A 24,789-nucleotide genomic window follows, 5' to 3' on the forward strand; every position below is an offset into this window, starting at 1 on the left:
CAGCAATGGCAAAAATAGCAATAAAATTCTTAGTTATAAAATACGACGTAACCACATTTTAATTTTCCATTAGCAAGTATAGCTCTGATCCTCTTCATCTCATAATCAAAATCTTAGAATTCTTTAGAGTTCGCTGCATGACCATCAGTCTGATATTTGTGACCCTGACAGTTTATACCGTTCATTTCACAGCAACATTAATATTTTTTCTTACTTCACCAAGTTTCACACATTCTTGGCTCATCCGCACACGGACGAGATGTTCGTTGGTGATGAACTCGGATCTGTAATCCCCGCTGGCGGACACCCTGAAACTACGGGTGTTGGCAGCCGCAGAAGGGAGAGTGGTTGTGGCCGAGTAAAACGCCAACAGCTGGTGGCTGCACTGGGTGCGGAACCAGAAGTCCACCATAGGAACCTCAGTGAGAGCGTTGCCGTTCCAGTGCGAGGATGGTGCCAATGGAGTGTGCGCGCTTGGCCCTGTGCCTGCTCTGTGTTGTGTCTCACCAGGTGCGTCGTCCATTACATTTAGTATTGCATGACATGACTGAGCCTATAGTCTTGGATTAACCTTATCTACTACAGTTAGGCTCAGTGGCGAGGGAGATTAGAGTTAGTCATTTTTTTTCATACTCTGTCAACAATGACGTCAAATGGACTGGCCGCAATGTGTCTGTTTATGAATTGTGTGATATAGACATTACAAAAAGCTGTGCGTGAGAATATTTCCTTCTTTGCCAAGTAAAATATCTTACGAGGAGCATCGTCACTTTTATTTTATCTATGTGTGCATAAAAGGTGCTCATACAATGTACAATTTTCCACAGCACTTTGCAGTTACTCTTCTTATTATAATTATCAGCAATGACTATTTTTTAGTGACGTCCTTTTTCTTTTTCTGCTTGATGCTGGTGTTGCACTAAATTATGAAGGTAATTTGTATTTGGTAATGACTTTTGTCATAAAAAGTGGAAAAGATACAGCTATCGAGTACTACTGTGAAGGCTTCATTCCACGTAGATAGCTTAAAGAATAAATTAACAATTGAAGAAAGGAGACAGGAACGACTTTGTGCACTTTATGCTTATCGAGTAATTTTGTGTTTTCTCTTGTTAATATTTTCATTAAATTAAAGGATTTCCTGCCTTGTTTATTATGATGGTGTGCACATTGCCAAATGACATAAACAAAAACGAATAATATAAACTCTACTGGACCGTGTGATATGGGATACTGTTGACATGATTTCATTTCATCGTGATGACATGACAGACGGGAAGTGCAGTCTTGATTTGGTGCACATGGAAAATTGAAAATTTAATAACGACTTTTCTATCATATATATATATATATTATATATATATATATATATATATATATATATAATATATATAGTATATAGTATGTATGTATACACATATAAGCACATATAAATAGACACACACACTTATATATATATATATATATATATATATATATATATAATATATATATAATATATATATATATATATATATAGAGAGAGAGAGAGAGAGAGAGAGGGAGAGAGAGAGAGAGAGAGAGAGAGAGAGAGAATGGAAACAGAGATGGAAAGACAACTGTACGTAAATACAATTATTATTGAGAGAGAGAGAGAGAGAGAGAGAGAGAGAGAGTCATCAGTGAATCTCGGGACCCCATCAGTGATCTCGGGACCATTTTCTCTTGGAAGTGTGGATTCTTCACAGGAACCAGAATGTGGGTTAAAGTCATATACTTTCCCACGGGGTTTGTTTTGCTGCAGAAATGTGTTCGTCTGTGATTGAGGTCAATCAACGAACAATTACCTGCTGGAGGGTGACTGCACATGCCATTAAGGCAAATTTAATCACTGGGCGATGAGGTTACCCACCTGTAACCCCTTTGGAAATGAAACGTCATCGGATCGTTCAAGAGACGTGTTGCAATTTCGACTTTGACGAATGTTCATTGAGTTTCATCATCTTCAAGGGATGTCATTGAGGAAGGAAGAACAAAATTAGATTCCAGATGAGCCAGCCACGATACATTTCGATGTGGAATGTAACTTGGATAATATGTGGATTGTTTTCATTTTATGTCAGTGTTGTTGTGGATGTTTCATTCGTCATTATTATTAATATTATTATTATTATTATTATTATTATTATTATTATTATTATTATTATTATTATTCGTAGTTGCAGTTAACGTACCTACAACTATTTTAAAAATGTCTTGTTAACCGACATACTTTCACTAAGTTAAACGGAAAAGTATGTACACGGGCAATCAGAAACATTAGGTTCACTAATGTTTGATGTCAGGCAAGATGAAAGTTTTTTGTGTATTTGTTTGACCTACATATTTTCTGCTGTATGCAAAGCAAACAGGTAGGAGACTTTTAACCACCAAAACTCTCCAAAGGAGAGTGGATATTTCATTACCTTAGCGATCTGGGTTAAAAGTATAGAAAGCGCCTATGGGCAGTGTTCATACATAGGCATTACTTCAAATAGATGGTTTACCTTAGTTGCATATTTACCGCTCTCTGCCAGGCACTTTGAACACCGTGACTGAACATTTTTTTTTTCTTTTTCGGACAAGAAATCAAATGCGTGTTTGTTGGTTAGCATGTGCATCGAACTGCTAAGTTGGTAACAATTCCTTTATTGTATTCCCCCTCTTCGCATTTTCTTATTTTTGTAAACTCCAGTTTTAGTTTCCATCTACAATACCATATTTATTCCATTATTTTTGCGTTTGTTTATTTTTGTTGTTATTGCTATTTTTTTATTCGTTGTCATAACATATACCAACATGGCGAAGATTATTTTCCAAATTACTGTTGTTTCTGATTATTTTGTTGCATAATTTTAACAAGCAGTTTTCTTTAAAATAAACATTTTTTATAGCAAGAGCATGAAGGGTTATTAAAACCGCTCCTAGATCAGGATGAAATAATAACTATATATATATATATATATATATATATATATATATTATATATATATTATATATATATATATATATATATTTTGAACCTTAATATATCGATATTCCTTTTGGAGCGGCATAAAGTACCGAAAGTACGAACATGAAACAAGACAGCCATGACATAGCTACGATTGCCAATTAACGAAACGTTTTTCGAATCCACTGAAGCCTTCGACACGGCCAGACACAAACTGCGAATCACCGGAAGGTAGTAAGATAAATCGCCGCGAAACGACGAACCAAACTTTCTGAGAAACATGCTCGGGGGTTCACGAGAGTTTATCCATGAAAACTACAAACCGAGAAAGTATGGCAAATGATGAGCAATGCGTCTTTTCATTGCCGATCCAGTCACGCATTTGCCGCTCTGGAAAACGAACCACTCATCGTCCGAAAGGTGGTTCGAAGTTTCGTCCAGGGAACAACGGACAAAGCTTCCATGGAAATAAGTTTGGCGCCTGGAAGTACTGCCATCTCAGGAAGAAAATGATACATTAAAAAGAAAATGACTTAGCGACGTTGGATAATGGAGCGTTTCACCGCGGAACTATACACACTCACATTTTGACGCCTGCGGAAGGAAATCGTGAATCGTCCGAAAGCTGGTTCGACTCAAGGTTCGACTCATCCTCCTGACTTTCTCTCGGTGATTCGAGACGGGTCACAGCAGACAATAACCCGCGAATTGAAACGTAATAATAATAAATTGGTTGGTGTGACGCTCTCTCGGGCGCGTGGCATGCGGATTTGGTGGAGCTGTTGATGGGATGCCTAAGTGGAGTTAATCTGGTCGGTGAAATCCTTATTAGAAGCAGCAACGACCGTGGTGCTTCGGCGGACGATGAAAACGAAGTTTTTGTAGCGAGAACAAAGAGTTGAGAAACATGTCATAATCTTTTGATGTTTGCATATTAAAACGTGTACTCTTCTAGTTTCTGTGGTGTTGTTATGTTCTTTTGCTCTGACATTATCGGCCTCTTGTCTACTGGCTTATGATTAAAGATTTCAGGAATATGCCTATTAACCCCAGTGATTATTATTATTATTATTATTATTATTATTTATTATTATTATTATTATTGCGTATAACGTGCTGATAGTCTTATTCTGAAGTCTAAAGTTCTGGTTTATGAATATTGGTTTTAGAAATACGTCTGTTAACTGCAATTATTATTATTATTATTATTATTATTATTATTATTATTATTATTATTATTATTATTATTACGTAGAACGTGCTGATAGTCTTATTATGTAGTCTAAAGTCCTGGTTTATAAATATTGATTATAGAAATAGGTCTGTTAACTCCAGTTCTTCTTCTTCTCAATATTATTATTATTATTACGTAGAACGTGTCGATAGTCTTATTTCAAGTCTAAAGTTCTGGTTTATGAATATTGATTATAGAAATAGGGCTGTTAACTCCTCTTATTATTATTATTATTATTATTATTATTATTATTATTATTATTATTATTATTGTTATTATTATTATTATTTATTATTTTTTTTTTTTGCTCTATCACAGTCCTCCAATTCGACTGGGTGGTATTCATAGTGTGGGGTTCCGGGTTGTAACCTGCCTCCTTAGGAGTCCATCACTTTTCTTACTATGTGCGCCGTTTCTAGGATCACACTCTTCTGCATAAGTCCTGGAGCTACTTCAGCCTCTAGTTTTCCTAGATTCCTTTTCAGGGATCTTGGGATCGTGCCTAGTGCTCCTATGATTACGGGTACAATTTCCACTGGCATATCCCATATCCTTCTTATTTCTATTTTCAGGTCTTGATACTTATCCATTTTTTCCCTCTCTTTCTCTTCAACTCTGGTGTCCCATGGTACTGCGACATCAATGAGTGATACTTTCTTCTTGACTTTGTCAATCAACGTCACGTCTGGTCTATTTGCACGTATCACCCTATCTGTTCTGATACAATAGTCCCAGAGGATCTTTGCCTTATCATTTTCTATCACTCCCTCAGGTTGGTGCTCGTACCACTTATTACTGCAAGGTAGCTGATGTTTCTTGCACAGGCTCCAGTGGAGGGCCTGTGCAAGAAACATTATTATTATTATTATTATTATTATTATTATTATTATTATTATTATTATTATTATTCCGAACGTGCTGACATTTTCATTTCTCCAGTCTAAAAGAGGAATAATTCCACGACGGAACCTCCACCAAACAGAAATGACAGGAGAACAAACATTAGTTCAGGAAGAAAACGACGACAGGAACCAGGAACCAGGAACCAGGAACCAGGTCAACCGTAAGCAAAGGACTCGAATAAAAACCAAAACGGTCCATATCACGGAGAACGATGGCATGCCAGGACTGCTGACCCATATACAGAAGCGAATATGAAAGCCATTAACGGTACTTTTGCTCTTTATTAGAGCAAAAAAAAAATGCCATTAGTAAATGACCTAAGCTCTGTTTTGTCCCACATAATTTATATATATATATATATATATTATATATATATATATATATATATATATATATATATATATATACATACATATATCTATCTATCTATCTACTACTATCTATCTATCTATCTATCTATCTATCTATCTATATATATATATATATATATTATATATATATATATATATATATATATATATATATATATAGAGAGAGAGAGAGAGAGAGAGAGAGAGAGAGAGAGATAATCTACTTGTCATTTTTACTAGAAATATGTGCGGTTGTAACAGCCACAAAGCCCCCTTATCTTAAAAAATTCTCAGCTCTTTTTCGGATTCTCTTGTAACTACGAAGCCCCGTGCTCCAACTTTAAAGAAATTTGTATATATATATATATATATATATATATATATATATATATTATATATATATATAGTGTGTGTGTGTGTATGTATATGAATTTCTGACTCACTTCAGGATCGAACGCAGGTGTTTCAATTGAAAGACCTGGCTTCATTCCTAATGCGAGTCAAGAATTTATTTCTGTTCCACACGTGACTGAGTTGATTATGTATATATATATATATATATACATATATATATATATATATAGATACGTATATATATATATGTATACATATTGGGTGTCTTAGTATATGTGTACGTGTGTATGCTTGCGCGCGTGCTATACTGGTGAGTATAGTTTTGAATAGAACTAGAACTGAATATGTATTAGGTAAACTTACCCAGGTAGTTAACTTACAGCCAAGGCTTCCCACGTCGACAAGATTTCTTGTCACCGGAAACATTAGCCCATTCTAAAGACAGGTATTATGGGCTTCTAAAATGTGCCACATTTCCACACCACTGACTTCCACGCTCGCCTAAATTCATCCACCCGTCGGTAGAACCTAACATATATAAAACGATATTTGCTGTCCTTCACAGTCTAAAGATCATTTCCCACAAGCTTCTGTCATCAAGTTAATCACAACCAGTTTTTATATTTATTAAGCCAATTTTGAATAGATTTAAATTATCTTAACCAAAGGTGCCACTTTTTTGTCGTGTGCATTCGACGCGTCAATCAAGACATAACTCGATCGGCTTCTGCTGCCTCATGATTCGGCGTAAACAACCATTCTTTGATGGCTCTTCATTCAGTCATTATTATATAAACATACATATAAATATGCACATGACCGAGAATATAGGTCAATAAATCATGTAATGTAAGGAAATAATATATCTGACCACAATAAACTCCTAAAAAAGAGCGAGGAAAATTTTTTCCGCAGTTGGTGTGGCCGACCGTAAAATGAAGACCCCCACTTCTGCACACGATCATCTTGTGCATCAGAACTTCCTCACCGGATGCCACATTTTCACGCTTCGGCAACACTGAGTCGTCAGGCTCCTGCATATTGATAAATAGATGCATTTTTTGGTACGAATTCTTTTCCTCTGTTCAGTGGCTTTATTCTAAAATCTTTGAGCCTATTTGTGCAAGCGTGCATAACCTGTATCATAACTACAGAAACTGAGACAGAACCTGTATCGTCAGTGTATAATATATACATATATATATATATATATATATTATATATATATATATATATCACTTCCTCACTGGACGAGTGGTTTTCGCGCTCGGCTGCCAATCCGGTGGTCCGAAGTTCGAATTCCGGCTCGGCCAACGCGGAATCAGAGGAATTTATTTCTGGTGATAGAAATTCATTTCTCGATATAGTGTGGTTCGGATCCCACAATAAGCTGTAGGTCCCGTTGCTAGGTGACCAATTGGTTCCTAGCCACGTAAAAAATATCTAATCCTTCGGCCCAACCCTAGGAGAGCTGTTAATCAGCTCAGTGGTCTGGTAAAACTAAGATATACTTTAACTTTTCAGTAGATGGATCCACCGTGATACTCTTGTATATCAAGACGAAATATATTTGTAGAAATATTTACAATGATCATTGTAAATATTTCTGCAATTATATTTCGTCATGATAAACAAGAATATTACTGTGGATCCTTCTACTGATTAATTAGGAGCACGATACGGTGTTTTTATATTGCATATACGTATATATATATAATATATATAAATATATATATATATATATATAATATATATAGATATATATATATATATATATATTATATATATATATATATATAATATATATTATATATATGTGTGTGTATATGTATATATATATATATATATATAGTATATATATATATTATATATATATATATATATATATATATATATATATATATATATGAGTTCAAAAGGTAGTTTGAATTGCTTTCACCCGGCCGGTATATCCTGCAGCATCAACAAACAATTAGTCCATGACCGGCATTTGCTTCCAAATTCGGCAACAGCGCGAAAGAAAGTTACACCTGTATGTTTATTATGCGCTTTCTGGCATCGATGGTTACAGCCTGTGACTGTTGCGCGCATGTGCGTGCAATCGCTTTCTCTCTCACGTTTGTTTCTCTGCTGGAAGTTAAAACAGCTGAGTTTTCCTTTCCCGTTGAGCAAGCACACTTGGTATAAGCTCAGGCGAAAAATTAGTCTTCGGTTTCACTAACTTCCTCCGATGATGGTTTTTTTTTTACTCTCGTTGCGCCAACTGGGCCTAAAATCAGACCCCTTTACGCGACCACGGTTAGTTGCCATCTCATCCAGTCATCATAATGGCCTTTCAATATACAATAGGCCTACGTGAAGATTACCCGGAGGGTTGCTTTCTTGAATTTGAAGAGTGAAGACCCATCTTTCTTAAAGGATAGTTTTTCTCAGTTGTCACTAGCATTTTCGAACGTGGCCATTTTTATTAGCTTTCCGTAAAAGAATCCCATTGAGATGGCTTCGTCTGCCCGGCCGTACTTTTTCTGTCCGCCCTCAGATCAGATCTTAAAATACCATTGAGGCTAGAGGGCTAGCTTTAATAGATTTTTATTCTTATTTAAGCTTAAATTTAGCATAATCGTGCACCCGACAACGATATAGGACAGGCCACCACCGGGCTGTGGTTAAAGTTCCATACAGCATTATACCATGACTACTGAATGACATACTAGTCCGGTGGTCCAAAGTTCGATTCTCGGCTCAGCCAACGTGGAACCGGAGGAATTTATTTCTGGTGACAGAAATTCATTTCTCGATATAATGTGGTTCGGATCCCGCAATAAGCTGTAGGTCCCGTTGCTAGGTAACTAATTGGTTCCTAGCTACGTAAAAATATCTAATCCTTCGGGCCAGCCCTAGGAGAGCTGTTGAACAGCTCAGTGGTCTGGTAAAACTAAGATATACTTAAACTGAAAGACATATCTATTTTTGGTGGCCTTGATCATATGCTGCACAGAAAATTCCCATTTTTTACTTGTTTTAATCTGTTCCTTCTTTTTTCTGTACTGGAATACTGGTAGCTGTGCAATGCGCGCATATAAGTCTGTGGGTTGGCTCACTGTCTCTCAAGTTCCGAGGCTGAGGCTGCATGAATAAGAATTGATTTTCCTTGGTGGAAAACTTTGGACTGTATGGCTCCATTATTAGTGTTGCTCTACTCACCTATTGTTACTCGTTTATCGTTAGTTTCAAAAGTAGGTCACTTTACTTCTCTCACCTTCTAGCATATTAATGCTTCCTCATATCGAAACATTCTGTTCTGTATGCCATATTAGATGAAATAATGGCCTTAAGGATTGTTTTGATGAATGAAAATGACTTTTTATTTTGTAATAACGACCGTTGACGAGGAAGAAAACAATAGTAAAGGGAATATGTATAATAGTAGATATAATACTTGTAGCCATGCAATGAAGGGAATAACTACGTTCATAGCAATAAAAAGCAATCAATGGTGTATAAATAATTAATGAGTAGGAAGTAAAATAAACACTGTGAAAATTAATAATTATTTATGCGTCGTGTAGGGGGAATAAGAAACGATATACAAAAAATGAAAAAAAATGAGGAACTCATCTTTCGGCAAATGAGGTGTTCAGATCGACCACAGTTACGAAGCAAGAGAATAACAAACAAAACACCGTGTTCATTTTTTCTTCTCTCGAAATGAAAACACCGTGATTAAAACAGATTTTTTTTCTCGCATCCTATTTGTTTAGGCTTAAGAACTCTTCGTAGAAGAGGGTTTAAAAGTGCCAATGTTTATTGAGAGAAGGTCAGATTGAGGTTAGGGAAAGTGTCGGCCGAAGACGGAGAAAAATATAGTTCTGGGTAAGCCTTCCTTTACCCCAGCTGAACAAAACCAAAAGCAATGATATTTTATTTCTGTTCAAAACGAGCATTAATGCCTCTGCTTATACTGTCCACGGGTGACTTAGATGAAACACTGTTTTTAACAAGATACTTTTTGAAATGGCTATATCAGCTAAGTAGAGGCATAATATGCCTTCGGCATTAGAATAGAATGAGAAAGAATCATTTCCTTCACAAAAATATGTATATATAAAGTTATGCAGTTCAGCTACCCATCCCACCGTCTGATTATTAGAAATTTTAAGTAGAAAATAAACGGAATTTTTGTTTAATCTATTGGCGTAGTAACAAAGGACTAATACTATATGGGCACCCACTTTCTATGGGGAATAGCATATATATAAATTCTATTTTCAGCTATCAAGTCATGAGTGTCCCTCAACACTGTCACCTCTATACCAAACCCAAGAGAATAATAATAATAATAATAATAATAATAATAATAATAATAATAATAATAATAATAATAATAATAATAATAATAATAATATTGGGCACAGTTTTCCGTGTCGAAAATGATGACAATAGTTGCAGGTCCACAATAATATAGCATGTGAGTATATGGTCAATAGATTTAATGGATATTAAAAGCTTTCGAACCTTGTACTAGGTTCATCTTCAGTCAAGTGAACATTATGACTTTAAAAATGATAATGTTCACTTGACTGAAGATGAACCTAGTACAAGGTTCGAAAGCTTTTAATATCCATTAAAGACCATATACTCACATGTTATATTATTGTGGACCTGCAACCAATAATAATATTAGTATTATGTTCGATTCCTAGGAGGAGCAGATGTCCTTCTCATCTATCCCTTACACCTTTTGAGCGAAAGTCACTCTCAGGGTACATCGAAGTCGATATGGAAGGGGCATTTGTGGCACATTTAAGAGTATAAAAGATTTACGTGTAACGCAGTTATATGTATATATATATATATATATATATATATATATATATATATACATATATATATATATATGTATATATATTATATTATATCTTAATGGGGAGTAAGTTTATGTATGTTTGCCTTTGCGTGTATGTATATATATATATATATATATATATATATATATATATATATATATATATATATAGACACAAACAAAGACGAACATACATAACTTCTCCCCGATTAGTGTCAAACACGAAACGCGTAATTTCATCACAACTTGCACGAGCCGCGACCAAGCGTTCCAAGTACTAAACCAAGATATATTAGAACGTCCTCGACCTATTACTTCCAAGTGCCAGGTTGTGTGGCAACTGGGAGCGCATGCCATGCCTCCCGCAACTTTTTTTTTCTCTACCTAATCGCAAAAAAACATTGATCGATACTAATGACTGCTCGAGATTGTGGTAGCGGGAAAGTGCAGTTGCTACCACGAGTGCTCTCGTTTCTTTGTTGCCTCGGCCAGTGAAATTCGACTTGGCTCTTGACTCTAATCACCTGCGTCTCTCTTTTTCGTTTAGTGTAAAAGAAACTATTGAGATGGCTTTGCCTGTCCGTCAGCACTTTTTCTGTCCGCCCCAGATCTTAAAAAACAACTGAAGCTAGAGGGCTGCAACTTGGTATGTTCACCATCCACCCTCCAGTCATCAAACATACCAAATTGCAGCCCTCTAGCCACTATAGTTTTCATTTTATTCAAGGTTGAAGTTAGCCATAATCGTGCGGCTGGCAACCATACAGGACAGGTCACCGCCGGGCCGTTGTTAAAGTTTCATGGGTCGCGGCTCATACAGCATTAGGTATACCGAGACCACCGAAAGGTAGATGTATTTTCAGTGGCTTTGATTATACGTACGCTGTACAGAAAACTCGATTGCGCCGAAGAAACTTGGGTGCATTTTTTACTTCTTCTTTCTATTTGTCTGTCTGTCCAAGAAGTATCGCACCTCATAAAGCGATTGATTTTTGGTTGTTATGTCCACCAGCGAATCAGGGCAAAGGTTATTTATTGACACATGTCTGTTTGGTTTATTGGTTGTACACGTTGTATACATATCCAATTTGTATCTCGAAAACATTTTTTATGGTTTTCAATAGTAGGCTACTTGGTTTAGAAGCGGGTTACTGGCCAAGGAAGAGATGATTAGGGTCTGCAGTTCTTTACTCCTTTGCGTTGGCGGAGGCAAGCGCTCTGCGATCAATTTCTACTTGTAGCGGTTGCCATAATTACTATTATTATTATTATTATTATTAGATGAACCTATTCACATGAAACAAGCACACAGGAGCCACCGACTTGAAATTCAAGCTTCCAAATAATGTTGGTTTCAACCTCCCACTGCAATCTCCACACTGCAGTAGTAACTGATCATGATACAGAGCTGGTGATTTTTCATCGACATGAGGGAGACGGCAACCCCCGACATCTGAGTGGCCTACACGACACTAACCACTATACCATGATACAGCCGTCGATGGTAACTTTATTTGATAGTCATTAACTAGTTATAATGAGCATACTGTTTTATTGGCGACTACAGCAATGATGACGGTCAAAATTAGAAATGATGATGAAGCCCCCTAATAATTCATCTCATTGTAATGAGAGACGAATGATTAGCGAGCGATAAGACAACATGGCCAGATCAGATCTGGTCGGAATAATTATTCTTTATTTTAATTTGTAAGAAACCTCATAGCGCTGTATTAATAATGACTATAATTCTTTCTCGTTATTCTTGCTTCATTACCATTCATAAAAAAAATGATTTCTTATGTATATGGCTATCATGGATAGTTTACAAATGAATTTTATGGCAAATAACCTGTGAGGTATTTTGTAAGTCTTTAAAATGCAGATATTGAATTTGGCTCATAAAATGGCCTCACAATTTATTCGTTTTAAATTAAACGATCGCTTGAGGGATCAATTAGGCGTCATGTTCTCGCTTTGTCTGAAGAAAGTGACCATCAGCCTGACTTTGTCCGTCCTTGTGGTCGTTGTGAATCAGCTCGGTTGCATGTCAGTTGGGATCATCAATACATCTCTCTGAGTAGGAGATTTTGTGAAGGCGATGAAAACGGCAGTAGAGAGAACGAGACAGTCACCGAACAGTGATTATTACCAATAACGCGCACGGTCATCGTCATTAGACAAACTTTCACATAATATCGGAAGTGAAGGATCGTACATTTGGACCACGAAACACCTCTACAATTATAGCGACGCAGCTGTAGAAAGGTTCGTCATGCCGTCATTCCGTATATTAATGAAAAAAAAAAAGATAAAGAGGTGCTTCCTGCAATTAACTCACGACTAACGCAAGTCGCGTCAATGATTAACGCATCTATTAACGCATGCAACGCAGTAACGGCCTTTCGCCTCACCCAAGAAGACAGCTGGAAATCATGATCCCTGAAAGGGAATGTGAAAGGCAAATGATTCTATGGGATCGCGGATATTGCGTCACCCTCTCACGCTGCCGCTCTTCACGGTGACGTCACTACCGGAGAAACTTCGGCTACCGAGAAATCAGAGAACCGAGATCTTTCCTGGATAGTGACCCCATACGGATGTTTAACCCGGTATGTGAATATCCACCTCTTCGGCGTGTTTAGCATAAGCCCGTTGGGGATTGTCGTAAAAACAAACAAAAGACTGTCAATATCATAATGTCCTCCAAGTAGTATCATTCCTAGATAACAACCACCGAAAACCCTTGAAGGTCACTAACTAGGAAAGATCCGACAAGTGACTGTGCAATGGTCACTGAGCCTCAGGTTGTTTCTCCTGTCACTGCTGTGCAACACACTGACCGTTAGCGAAGCAATAACTAAGGAAAAGAAAGAGCTGTGTGTATTCATGCATAAGTCTAGGCATAGTACATTAGATTGCTATAGTTCAACAGCAAGAAAATTCCGCGGAAAGCAGATTCGAGCAAGGAATAGGGAGACCAGCATAAATCAACACTCACACACATGTAATATATATATATATATATATATATATATATATATATATATATATATATATATATATATATGTGTGTGTGTGTGTGTGTGTGTGTGTGTGTGTGTGTGTATGTATGCATCTACTTGTACCTGTTAGAATTTTAAAAATATTTTTACTTTATTGTTTCTCAATAATTAGTTACTGTCACTACCCTTGAGTAATGAATTACAAATTTTCTAACCACTGTAATAATTATCATTATTATTACAAAAGAGAACAACATTCATTAAAGGTTATTCTTTCGAGAACAATTCATCCAGCGGTTTTGGGATAATATCCAGCGATGAGCCCGGAAATTTCCGTAATGGTTTCATTCTGTTTCATGGGGAGGCCAGGCTGTCAGTGAAACTTGCTTCAAACACCTAAAGAATGATTTCCACGACACTCCTTTCTACGCCGGGTCACTTCCTGACACCCTAATTATGCTTCCTTTAATTGCAGGATCCATCACTCACTCGGAGGACTTCCTAACTTGTACGGGTTAGCACCATTAACTTTGGGGTCCATGGGAACATGTTCTGACCTTTGATACTTTCCCGGTAATTGGGAATGTAATTAGGTTCTATAACATGGGTGGTGCGTGTGTCGTACGTTTGGTGGTGGTTTGATTTTCTGGGAACGATGTAATAAACTCTCAATATGACGTTCATCATACTTTATTTGGAGTGGGTCCTATTCGGGGTCCTGTTCGGAGCATACAGGCAAATACGCTTATTTGGGAATAATAACATATTCATATATAGTATCTATATATATATATAGTATATTATATGATCTAATAATACATATATAATAATATATATATATATATACTATATATCCATATATAACTCCATATATGATATATTATATGTATATTATATTACATATATATATTCTATATATATATAGTATATATATAATTATGTATATAAAGTAATCTCTATATTATTATATATGTACCCTATTATATATAGATATATATGAAAAGTGTACCCGCTTTGTGTATTTCATGCACGTTTGTGACCGGAAACGTACCTGACTCGGTGTGTAGAAATAAATAAATTCTGCTGATATGTGCGTTAATTTAAGCGTCTCATTATATTTGACACCAGTGTTCACCAATGAGTCTTACTTTAACGAAGAAAAATTGATAATTATTAAGATTTTCAAATAAGCTGATCAAAGAATGAACGGAAATAAAGAATAAGGGATCAATCTACGGGCTGCTCTAGGAGCAAGAGCCCGTGCTGGTTAAGGCCAGCTTAATCTCCAACAACAACAAGGGGAATCTTTCCCGAAGATGGGTGGACCCCTTAGGGGTTTTCAGGGGTTCGTTATAGTAGGCCTTAATTTTTTTGGGATATTTTTGGGTCATTACTTTACGGATTTTGGTGGCTTTCTTTTTGTTTGTTGTTTTTATGGTTTTTCATCGGTCAATCCCCAAAGGACTGGTACTAACCACGCCGCAAAGGTGGGTATATACCGGATTAAAACCCTTGGAGGAAAGATCTAGAACAAGTTTTAAAACCGGATAACTTCATTGCCATAACAGGAAAAGAAAGGAAAATATCGACTCTGTAACTAGAGAACTCTGGTTTATCTTTGGACTCAAGGTCTGACGAGCATTAGCGGTGGGTTCGCAAGAACTTGTTATCCATCCAGAAATCTGAATGTGCCACAAGGAATTCAGATCTTTCGAGGCGATAAATAAATTGGCGGGGTTAAGTTAATTGAGACAACCTGTGCGCACGCGTCGAATATTGCAGTTATCCATACTGAGTATGTTTTACTTTTCTTATTATCATTCGCTTTTCTCGGTAACTTTTCAGTTGGTCCGCATAAGAGTATGTATTCTGTTTTGAGAAAGTTCTCCTATTAAGATGATGACTTTCGTTCATGCGTCATACGAATGTGCACATATTTTTTATGATGATAAGGAAAATGCATACTTTCTTCATTAATGTAGATAAAGGTTACTCATTTCAAATTGCTGCTATGCATCAATATACTTGAACATTACATTTGTATGACGACGCTATTCGTTTCGGTTCATATTCAAGAGCAAGAAAACCTTTTGATATGGCCCTGTGTATGTTACATAAGATATAGCCTATTCTAGTAAAAGCCATGAAATATAATAAGGATATAGTGCAATCTTTTTCTTTTCACAATAAAGTGGGGGATGTATAAACAATGGAGTTCTCAAAATGCTCAAGGGAATGCTTAGATTTTGTCATCATTGCAAAGAAAACGAATGCATCATAAACTGCCTCAGGTGAACAAAATTCCTTTCTCTTTACTAGGAATTTCACAAGCAGAATCATAAACTTTTTTTTTATGAAAATGAATATAGTTTGCTTTCAGCGACTAAATAAACCTGCAAGTTAGACTGAATATTGAAAATAAATTGGAGCTCCACTATCCATTCTTAGATAGCAGTAAATGAAAACGCCCACAACTAATTCCAAATATCCGTACTTACTTAGCTTCCAGGAAAACGACATTTGAAGGAATGACAGTGGCCATACCTCAGGAATCCCAGAAACAATTCCAAAACTAATTTCCGGGTCTTATTAGAGAAGCTTTAACGTCATGTTCAGTACACCGAAACGAGTCGTACAAGTGAATTGCTCATTCATGGGACAAAGTACCCAACCAGTCAGTTCAAGAAGCGATCTGTGTCAAAAGGTCAGTAGCGTAATTGCAATGTGCAATTCATACCAGCAAATCGATCTTCCACCAAATAAAAGAACGTTCAATTACGCTGTGATCATATTCACCGATCAAAGAATAGAGAGTGTTTTTCATGAACCCGCCACAGTAGTGTGCGAAGCCCTATTATGTTTTTATATAATACTGTTTTCAGAGTGATTGTAAGTGACCTGCCTTCGATGAATGTAAGAGTAACTTATACAGTGACTATATAACCGGAAAATGCTGTTCTTGGCATTGGTATGCTGTTAAAGATGCATCCGTTTCATTTTGTTCTGTCTTGTTGCTTCGTCTTTACGAGGGAAAGCGTAATTCAACCGGAGTGAAATAAACTTGTTTGCGGAGAAGTGAGTAATATATCATTCGTTTATAATCTTACTGATTTCTAGGCTTGGAAGTTATATAAATAACTCGTCCTTCTATACGGCATTTGCATAAAGGCGCAACCGCATATCAGTGACAAACCACAGACCCCTTAAGGCACTGAAAGCTCTTAAAATCCGAGAATTGTCTCGTAGCACTTAATATGATTCATATGTTGTTTGGCACAAGGCAGGCATGAGGTTTTATAGCACGCTTTTTGCTTGTAAGTTATGCGGCAAGTAGACCGCATCACCCCTTAATCTTCTCTCTCTCTTCTCCTCTCTTCTCTTCTTCTTTTCTCTCTCCCCTCTCGTCTCTCTCTCTCGGCTCTCATCTCTCTCATAACGTCTCTCTCCTCCTCTTCTCCTGCATCCATCTCTCATCTCTTCCTTCCTCAGTTCCTTCAAGTAAGGAGCTAGTCATTCCCCTAAATATGCTTATTTTAACCAAACTCGGTGTTGAAATGCAAATTAAAACTGACAACTTACCGGGTAAAAAATGCAAAAAAAAGGAAAAAAGGATTAGGTTGAAACCTAAATATAAGCAAATTCATTTTATTCATTCTCATTTATATTTGTAAGCGTTACCATCTACCCGCCCCGCTCCCCTCCCTCCCAAGTCCCCCATGGCCAAGCCCTCTCTTTCAAACAGCGACTTACACACGCCATGAAATCCATCGTGCGTTTGTTGACATGTTTCTAATAGTCAAGCGACTGTTGAGGATAGCAGCTTGGAAGTAGAGGAGAAGAAGAAGAGAGAAGTCGAGGGAAGAGAAGGAGATGAGAGAGAGAGAGAGAGAGAACTAAGACATCGACTTTTGTTCCCCTAAAACATACGCAACTATGGAATGATTACGAAAATGGAAGGAATAAACTCTACTGGTGTGGAGATATTCAAATCATTAGTTGATTAATTATCCTCTCTCCTCTCTCTCTTCTCTCTTCGTCCTCCTCTACTCTCCCTCTCTCATTCTCTCTCTCTCTCTCATTTTTACTTCGCTGGTTATGGTCGACATCTAATTGCAGAGATCACTGACATTCCCCGGAGAGTCCCGAAAGTTGAACATATGCTTCATGGGGATAATTAGCTTCTGATTGCATTTAATCTCTCATTAAATCGAAGCAAAGGACTTGCGACATTGCCAGTTTCTGCTGTGTTTTATTTAAGGAGGTGTTGGGGGGGGGGGGGTAACGTGTTGCTTCTTACTGTCGAGATACAGAACACGTTTTTGCATCTGCTGTCTCTCATTTTCTTCTGGATAATTTCTCCTTGTTCCACACGACAGAATTATGAAAGTCAGAGCCGAGGTGCCTGGTGCAGGTTCTAAGTAGAATGTAGAGGAATAGTCTGATATACTACGAAATCTCTTAAAAATATGTAAGGATTTATTAAGTGATCTTGCTGTAGAATCATGAGAAATTTAAGGCACATGAACTCTTGCAATATCATATTTATTATTTGGTTACGTTTTAGGTTATATTAAGTGATTTTTTTTCGCACACTACTATGCAATCTTTCACAATATAAAAAAAACATAAGAATTTATTCAGTGATCTCGCTTTAAGGCACGTGAATTCTTGCAATATCATGTCAATTATGTCGTTGCATTCAGTAATTTTTTTTTCGCACATTACGGAATTATTTTAGGATATGGTGCAAGTTGGGAATACAATGAAATCTTACAAAATATAAGAAAACGTAGGAATTTATTCAGTGATCTCGCTGGTAGAGAATCATGGAGAAATGTTTTCAGTCACAAAAGAAATTTTCGCATTCATTCAATTTCAATTGTTGGGTTGCGTTTAAGTAATTTTTTTCTGCACAATACGGAATTATGGTGTAAGTTAGCTGAAGAATACATTCCATTTTCCTTTCAGATATTTAATGATTACCTTTTTCAAGGATAGGTTCAGTGTTTTCATTCATCCAGAAAAAATAAGGTAAACCCTAACTCCGACATTCCTTAACAGACTTTTATATAAGAAAAATAACAGGTGGAGGCATCATGCAGTATAAACCAATGAACTTTTTTTGATATCACTGATGCCAACGCTACCTGAAATGGAGACGCAGGTGTACAAACTGCGTATGTGAGAGAAAAGTGAATGAAACTAAAATATACCCAAAATAGAAATTTAATTAAAACGCCCTTTTCATCATTCATGGTGATTAAACAAAACGTTACAAGCATGATGATTAAATTTTTCTTGGAAGCAAAATGATTTTCTATTCCTGACTTTATTTTTTTAATTTTTGCGCTGATTTGGTCATACGCCCATTCACATGAATTTATTAAGAAATAATTAATTATAAAAGAAAGAATTGGAAGTTTTTATTTGAATGCTTCCTAAAAGGAAAAACAAATCCAGTACTCCTCTCTCTGTCTGTCCTGTCCTCTCTTCTCTCTCCATCCTCTCTTCTCTCTCTCTCTCTCTTTCTCTCTCTCTCTCTCTCACGGAAATAATGATTATCCCGAAATTTCCTTAAGTTCTCTTCACAAAAATTAATAATAATAAAAAAAAATCGGACAAATTAAGCAGACAACCGACCAGAATGAAAAGTAATTAAATATAATTTCTATTGGAAACATTGCTCTCTCTCTCTCTCTCTCTCTCTCTCTCTCTCTTTGTTAGTAGCTATTGTGTGACGCTTGATTACTCTTCATAGCAGTCTTTCTGTCCGTCTGTCTGTCCAGTCCCATTCTTCCTTCCTCCTTCCCCCCCCCCCCCGCCCCCCCCCCCCCCGCCCCCCCCCCCCACCCACCCCGCCCTCCTTCTTCTCTCCTCTCTCTCTCCTTCATCTCCTCATTCATCTTCATCTCTCTCTCTCTTCTCTTCCAAAAGCTAAACAATATCTCGAGGTCGCTCTAAATGAAGGGAAGTCACGATCCAGATTATCTACAATTTTTCTAGACTTGGCGATAACCTTTGCTCTCGCGTTTTCCCACAGCGAGATTCATGTTGGAAAAAATTTTATTTTTGGTTGCTACGACGTGACACATACGATCCCACGGTAAGAAAACGCATTCTTTCATCCAGATCAGCTAATCTCAGGGAATTTTCGTAGAAGTTACGCACTGTCGAGCACAAATTGCCAAGCTCTGGCCTTTTATACAGGCGAGCACATTCTCTAGCTCACTTTGCACAATCCCCTCAAAGCATCTTTACCGGCTCATTTATTCATGTGAACAAGCATTATGCCTTCACTGTTACAAACTTACACAAATATCGTTATATTGTCGTCTTAATTTGCTAGATATTCCCGTTGTCTGGATTCTACGTTTCCGTTCTGTTTTCTTTTTTTCCTACGATCGGTGGCCATTCTGTGCGGGAAGAGCTGCAGCATTAAATAAGCATGGCTGGAAGAAATAATAATAATGAATGAATAATAATAATAATAATAATAATAATAATAATAATAATGAAGGGATACCAACAGAACAAACTATTCGGAACCGCAACCAAAAAGAAAGACTAATACAGGCCAACTAAGTAGGGGGAAGACAACCACCCAAAAGAAATTCCTGAAGCCGAATCAAGTTAATAAGACTCTGGGAAAACATATGGAGCAATCCGGTATCACACAACAAACATGCAACTGGCTGCCCAGGAAGTCAAGGAAAAGAAGAAACAGGGAAGGAATAAAAAAACAAAGATTCACAGACATCACGGACAGCCACACCGTCCAGACACCAACTAAAGAAAATTCCAAAATCCAAACTGGAAAGCCCCAGGGTCCCGATTGAAGTCCATGGATACTGGCTCAAAAACTTCAATGGCCCATAACCCACCCACGAATAGCAGAACAACTCCCAGTCATTGTATCCTCAAATCACCAAGCACCCAACCATGGATGACCACGCAAGGAAGAACATCCTTAGTACAAAAAGAGCAAGAGTAATGGGAAAATCTAGCCAGTAACTACAGGTTCTATCACCCTGCCTACCAAGTAATTTGTGGAAGTTTACTAACAGGTTATCATCAGTGAAAAGGCTTATACAACTACCTAATGGAGGATAAACAACCACCGTCCCCCCCAACAGAAAGGCTGCCAAGAAGGAATGTAAGGGGCACAAAAGACCCAGCTCCTTGTAACAAAACAAAATGGTAATGAATAACAGATAGGCGAAGGAAAAACCAACCTAAAGCATGGCAATGGATATGACTCTAAGGAAAGCCGTTCGACCATGAATACCACACACAGTGGCTAATAGCAATGGCCTTGAAAATATTGTGGGGCAGTAGGAAAATGCCATCAGTCGGCTTCCTCAAAAATACAATGCGCAACTGGAAATACAAAAAATACTTTTACAAGCTCTGGAAAAAGAACTCGCAGAGGTTAATATCATGGAGGATGGGATCTTCCAGGGACGAACCTCCACTTGTCCCCCCCTTACTCTTCGTAGTTAGCCATGATTCCCTCCCATGACAAAAAGTACTAACAGAAAGATGGATGCCGTGTAACCAACTCAAGAAAAAGAAGGGCAACCAAAATCACCATCTGATTTTTGTTCATGGACGACATCGACCGCTGTATTGGTAAGAGCATCAAGGAAGTAAGATACCTTATCCAGACTTGTAAGGATTTTGTATCTGGAGAACATCAGGATGGGAGTTTGGATAGAAAAAATGCGCCTTAGTCAATCATGCAAAAAATGGCGAAAGTACCGGAGAACTGAAGGGATAAAGCTAACCAGATGGGGAGCGAACCATCAAACCTCATAGATGGAGACAGGTATTACAAATACCTGGGGAATAACTTTGGAATAGGTATAGTAAAAAACAACCTCAAAGAGATGGAAGGACACGATCATGAAAAGGAATATATTGCTAAGAGCTCAAGGCCGATACTCAAGTCAAAAAAACACTCCAACTGCCGGAAATAAATAAAGAATAAGCCATAAAAACACATTGGCGAGTGCCAGTGGTCAGATACCTGCGCATGGAATGTGGAATGGACTAAGGCAAGACCTCCGGACATCATAGCTCAGAAAATCCAGGAACCGCAATGACAATACGCAAAGCACTAACACCCAAGGAGCAAATACTGGACAGCACTATACATAACCACGAAAGGAAGGAGGGTGAGGCTTACTACTTAAGTATAGGAGGACTGCGTCAACATCGAAAAGCAGAAGCACTGGGGCAATCTCTGGAAAACCAGTGAAGACGAGTGGCTGAATAGCTTTGGCATTGGGAAGTAATGACTAATAAAAGTAGACCGAATATCCCTCAGAAATATACAGAGACAGGAAGAAAGAAGACAGAAAGAACAAGGGGGACTGGCACAACAAACCAATGTTCACGGACCAATACATGATACATGACTAAACAAGAACTAGCCAGCTATGACAATTGGCAATGGCTACAAGGGGGAGGGAAGAGCTTAAAGAAGGAAACTTGGAAGGAATTGATAACAGCGGCACAAGATTCAGGCCCACTAAGAACCATATATGTTTTTCAAAGTCTTGATAGACGGCAAATAACATTCCTCCATCCCATGTATGTAGGAAGTGCAATTACTAAAAATGAAACCATAAAAAACCAAAGCATAGCAAGTGAATGCCCAGGCAACTTGCACAGAAGCCGTTACAAAAAGGAGGTCATGGATTCAGTGGCTAAAAGCCCCCACTGGACTGGGGCCTGTGCAAGAAACTCCAGCCTACCTTGCAGTAATAAGTGGTGGTACGAAGCCCACCACCACCTGGGAGGGAGTGGATAGGAAAACGAATCAGGCAAAGATCCTCTGGGAACTATGGTTATCAGAACGGATAGGGTGATACCGTTGCAAACCAGTACCAAGACGTGACGTTGATTGACAAAGTCAAGAAGAAAGTATCACTCCATTGATTTGTCCGCAAATACCATGGGACAGACCGAGTTTGGAAGAGAAGAGAGGGAAAAACGTGATAAAGTATCAAGATCTGAAAGAAATAGAAATAAAGAATGGATATGGGATATGGCCAGTGGAAATCGTACCCATATCATAGGAAGCACTAGGCACGATCCCAAAGATCCCTGAAAAGGAAGTCCTAGAAAAACTAAGGCGTTGAAGTAGCTCCGGGCCTCATTGCAGCAGAGTTTGTGATCCTAGAAATACGGCAGGCACAATAGTAAGAAAATAAAGTGATGGACTCCTAATTAGTAGGCAGGGATTGCAACCCGGAACCCCACACTATAAATACCAAGCCCAGTCCGAATTGGGGAGGACTGTGTGTTTGATAGCGCAAAAAAAAAAAAAAAAAAAAAAAAAAATAAAAAAAAAAAAAAAAAAAAAAAAAAAATAAATAATAATAATGTAATGAATTAATAATAATAATAATATTAAGGCGAGAATACTGGGAGGCGTATCTTGGAAATTTTTCTCCTTATCATTTTTAATTAACTTTGTTCGAATAAATGTTCTTAACACCCACTGTGGCTTTTAATTCTGAATAATAATCATCTAATAATAATAATAATAATAACTGAATAATAATAATGAATAATAATAATAAGTATAATAATTATTATTATTAGGTCAGTATTATTATTAACTATTATTATTATTATTTTTATTAATTTTAATTTTTGTCGTTCTGGTTTAATAGTGCGGTCCCCGTGCTCTCCCTCCCTCCTATTCTGATTGATCGAAACCTTATAATAATAATAATAATAATAATAATAATAATAATAATAATAATAATAATAATAATAATAATAATAATAATAATAATAATACTAAACTTCTTGGACAACAGAATCGCTGACCATCCTAACAATACACTAATTGTACTAAGGTTTAAAAGCCGAGCAGGAGTTATTGATCAAATGGTCAGACAGCATTGCGATCTTAGGATCAAAATAATAATATAATAGTAAAATAATATTTAGCAATCCAGGAACCATCAGATAACAAATTCTTCACTGTTATCATCATCATTGGCTCCGTCGTAACAAGACCGCACCCTGGCAGAGCCAGGTTGTGGCTGAGGATGTGTATCACAGCCCCCTTCAGCGTCCGCTGGAGCGTAGTGGCCTTTGAGCCCTAGGGAGCATCGGAGGACTCGTGTGGGAAAGCCAAAACAAAGGCTGTGTTTATCTAACGACGGAAGCGTATAGACGCGTCCAGAAGGCTCCGATGTTTTCGGATATGGCACATAAATCGAAGTGGGGTTTGAAACGTGTGAACAATGAAATATCATAGTAGTTTTCTTAACAGCTCCATTCTTTTGTCTTTCTTGATCACGGTTCGTTTGTTTCTTCAAAGTCTGTAGGGGAATCATTACGTCTGGTGAGTCCGCAATTGTGCAATTTGCTTATCTGTATAAATTTACGAACACACACACACACACACATACATACAAGCAGGGATTATGCGAACCTGTAATAAAGTCTTCTTCATTACTCACAAGTTTTCATTAGTTTTGTTCAGTTTGAATTGTGCTATATGGCAATTACGAAGTAAATTACGGTTTAATTTATATTATCAATATAATTCCCTCTTCACACATCAGCTTCAGACTTATGAAGATGTATTTTCATTTCTATTACATGAGATTATCTTATTGTTTCAAGAGACGAAGTATAATATCACGTCTTTGTATTGAAAGAAAAAGTGAATATTTGTTTTCAGAATTATTACCATTCGTAACAGTGTGATAAATATATTTATGACGAAATCTGTTCAAGACAGGTGCCCGCGTGAAACCATGGGATCCCTGCCTGCGTGAACCAGAGCTTTTCCTCAAACGAAAGAAATTGGTTGCTTACGCGAAAAAAAGATACAGTTTGTTACTTGGATAAATAAAAATTGTGAAAATTTTTGGAGATGCTAACACCTTCGTGACATATTTGAACAAATCTTTTGACAGAATCTAATGTTCTGAAGTTTATTGTGTATATTATTGTCTATACATTGTATAATCTATGTATATGGTCTTGAGCTGAAAATAAAATTTAATATTATTAATATCATCATTAAGTCCTACCAAAACTTGTGCTTTGGATTTTATAACGAGAGTGCCCAAGCGAAGAGAGAGAGAGAGAGAGAGAGA

At 37.2% G+C, this 24,789-nt stretch overlaps 1 protein-coding gene across 1 annotated transcript in view; it reads left to right on the forward strand.

Annotated features, from left to right (window-relative positions):
- Positions 1-347: 347 nt before the first annotated feature.
- The window catches only part of LOC135224800 (uncharacterized), a 33,869-nt gene continuing 9,427 nt past the window's right edge, over positions 348-24,789 (forward strand). The window contains exon 1 of the mRNA XM_064264126.1: positions 348-510. Within this exon, the coding sequence (XP_064120196.1) occupies positions 451-510 (60 nt within the window). The 5' untranslated portion in view covers positions 348-450. The remainder of the gene's footprint in view (positions 511-24,789) is intronic.

The sequence above is a fragment of the Macrobrachium nipponense genome, chromosome 20 (assembly GCF_015104395.2).
Source record: "Macrobrachium nipponense isolate FS-2020 chromosome 20, ASM1510439v2, whole genome shotgun sequence".
NCBI classification, from domain to species: domain Eukaryota; kingdom Metazoa; phylum Arthropoda; class Malacostraca; order Decapoda; family Palaemonidae; genus Macrobrachium; species Macrobrachium nipponense.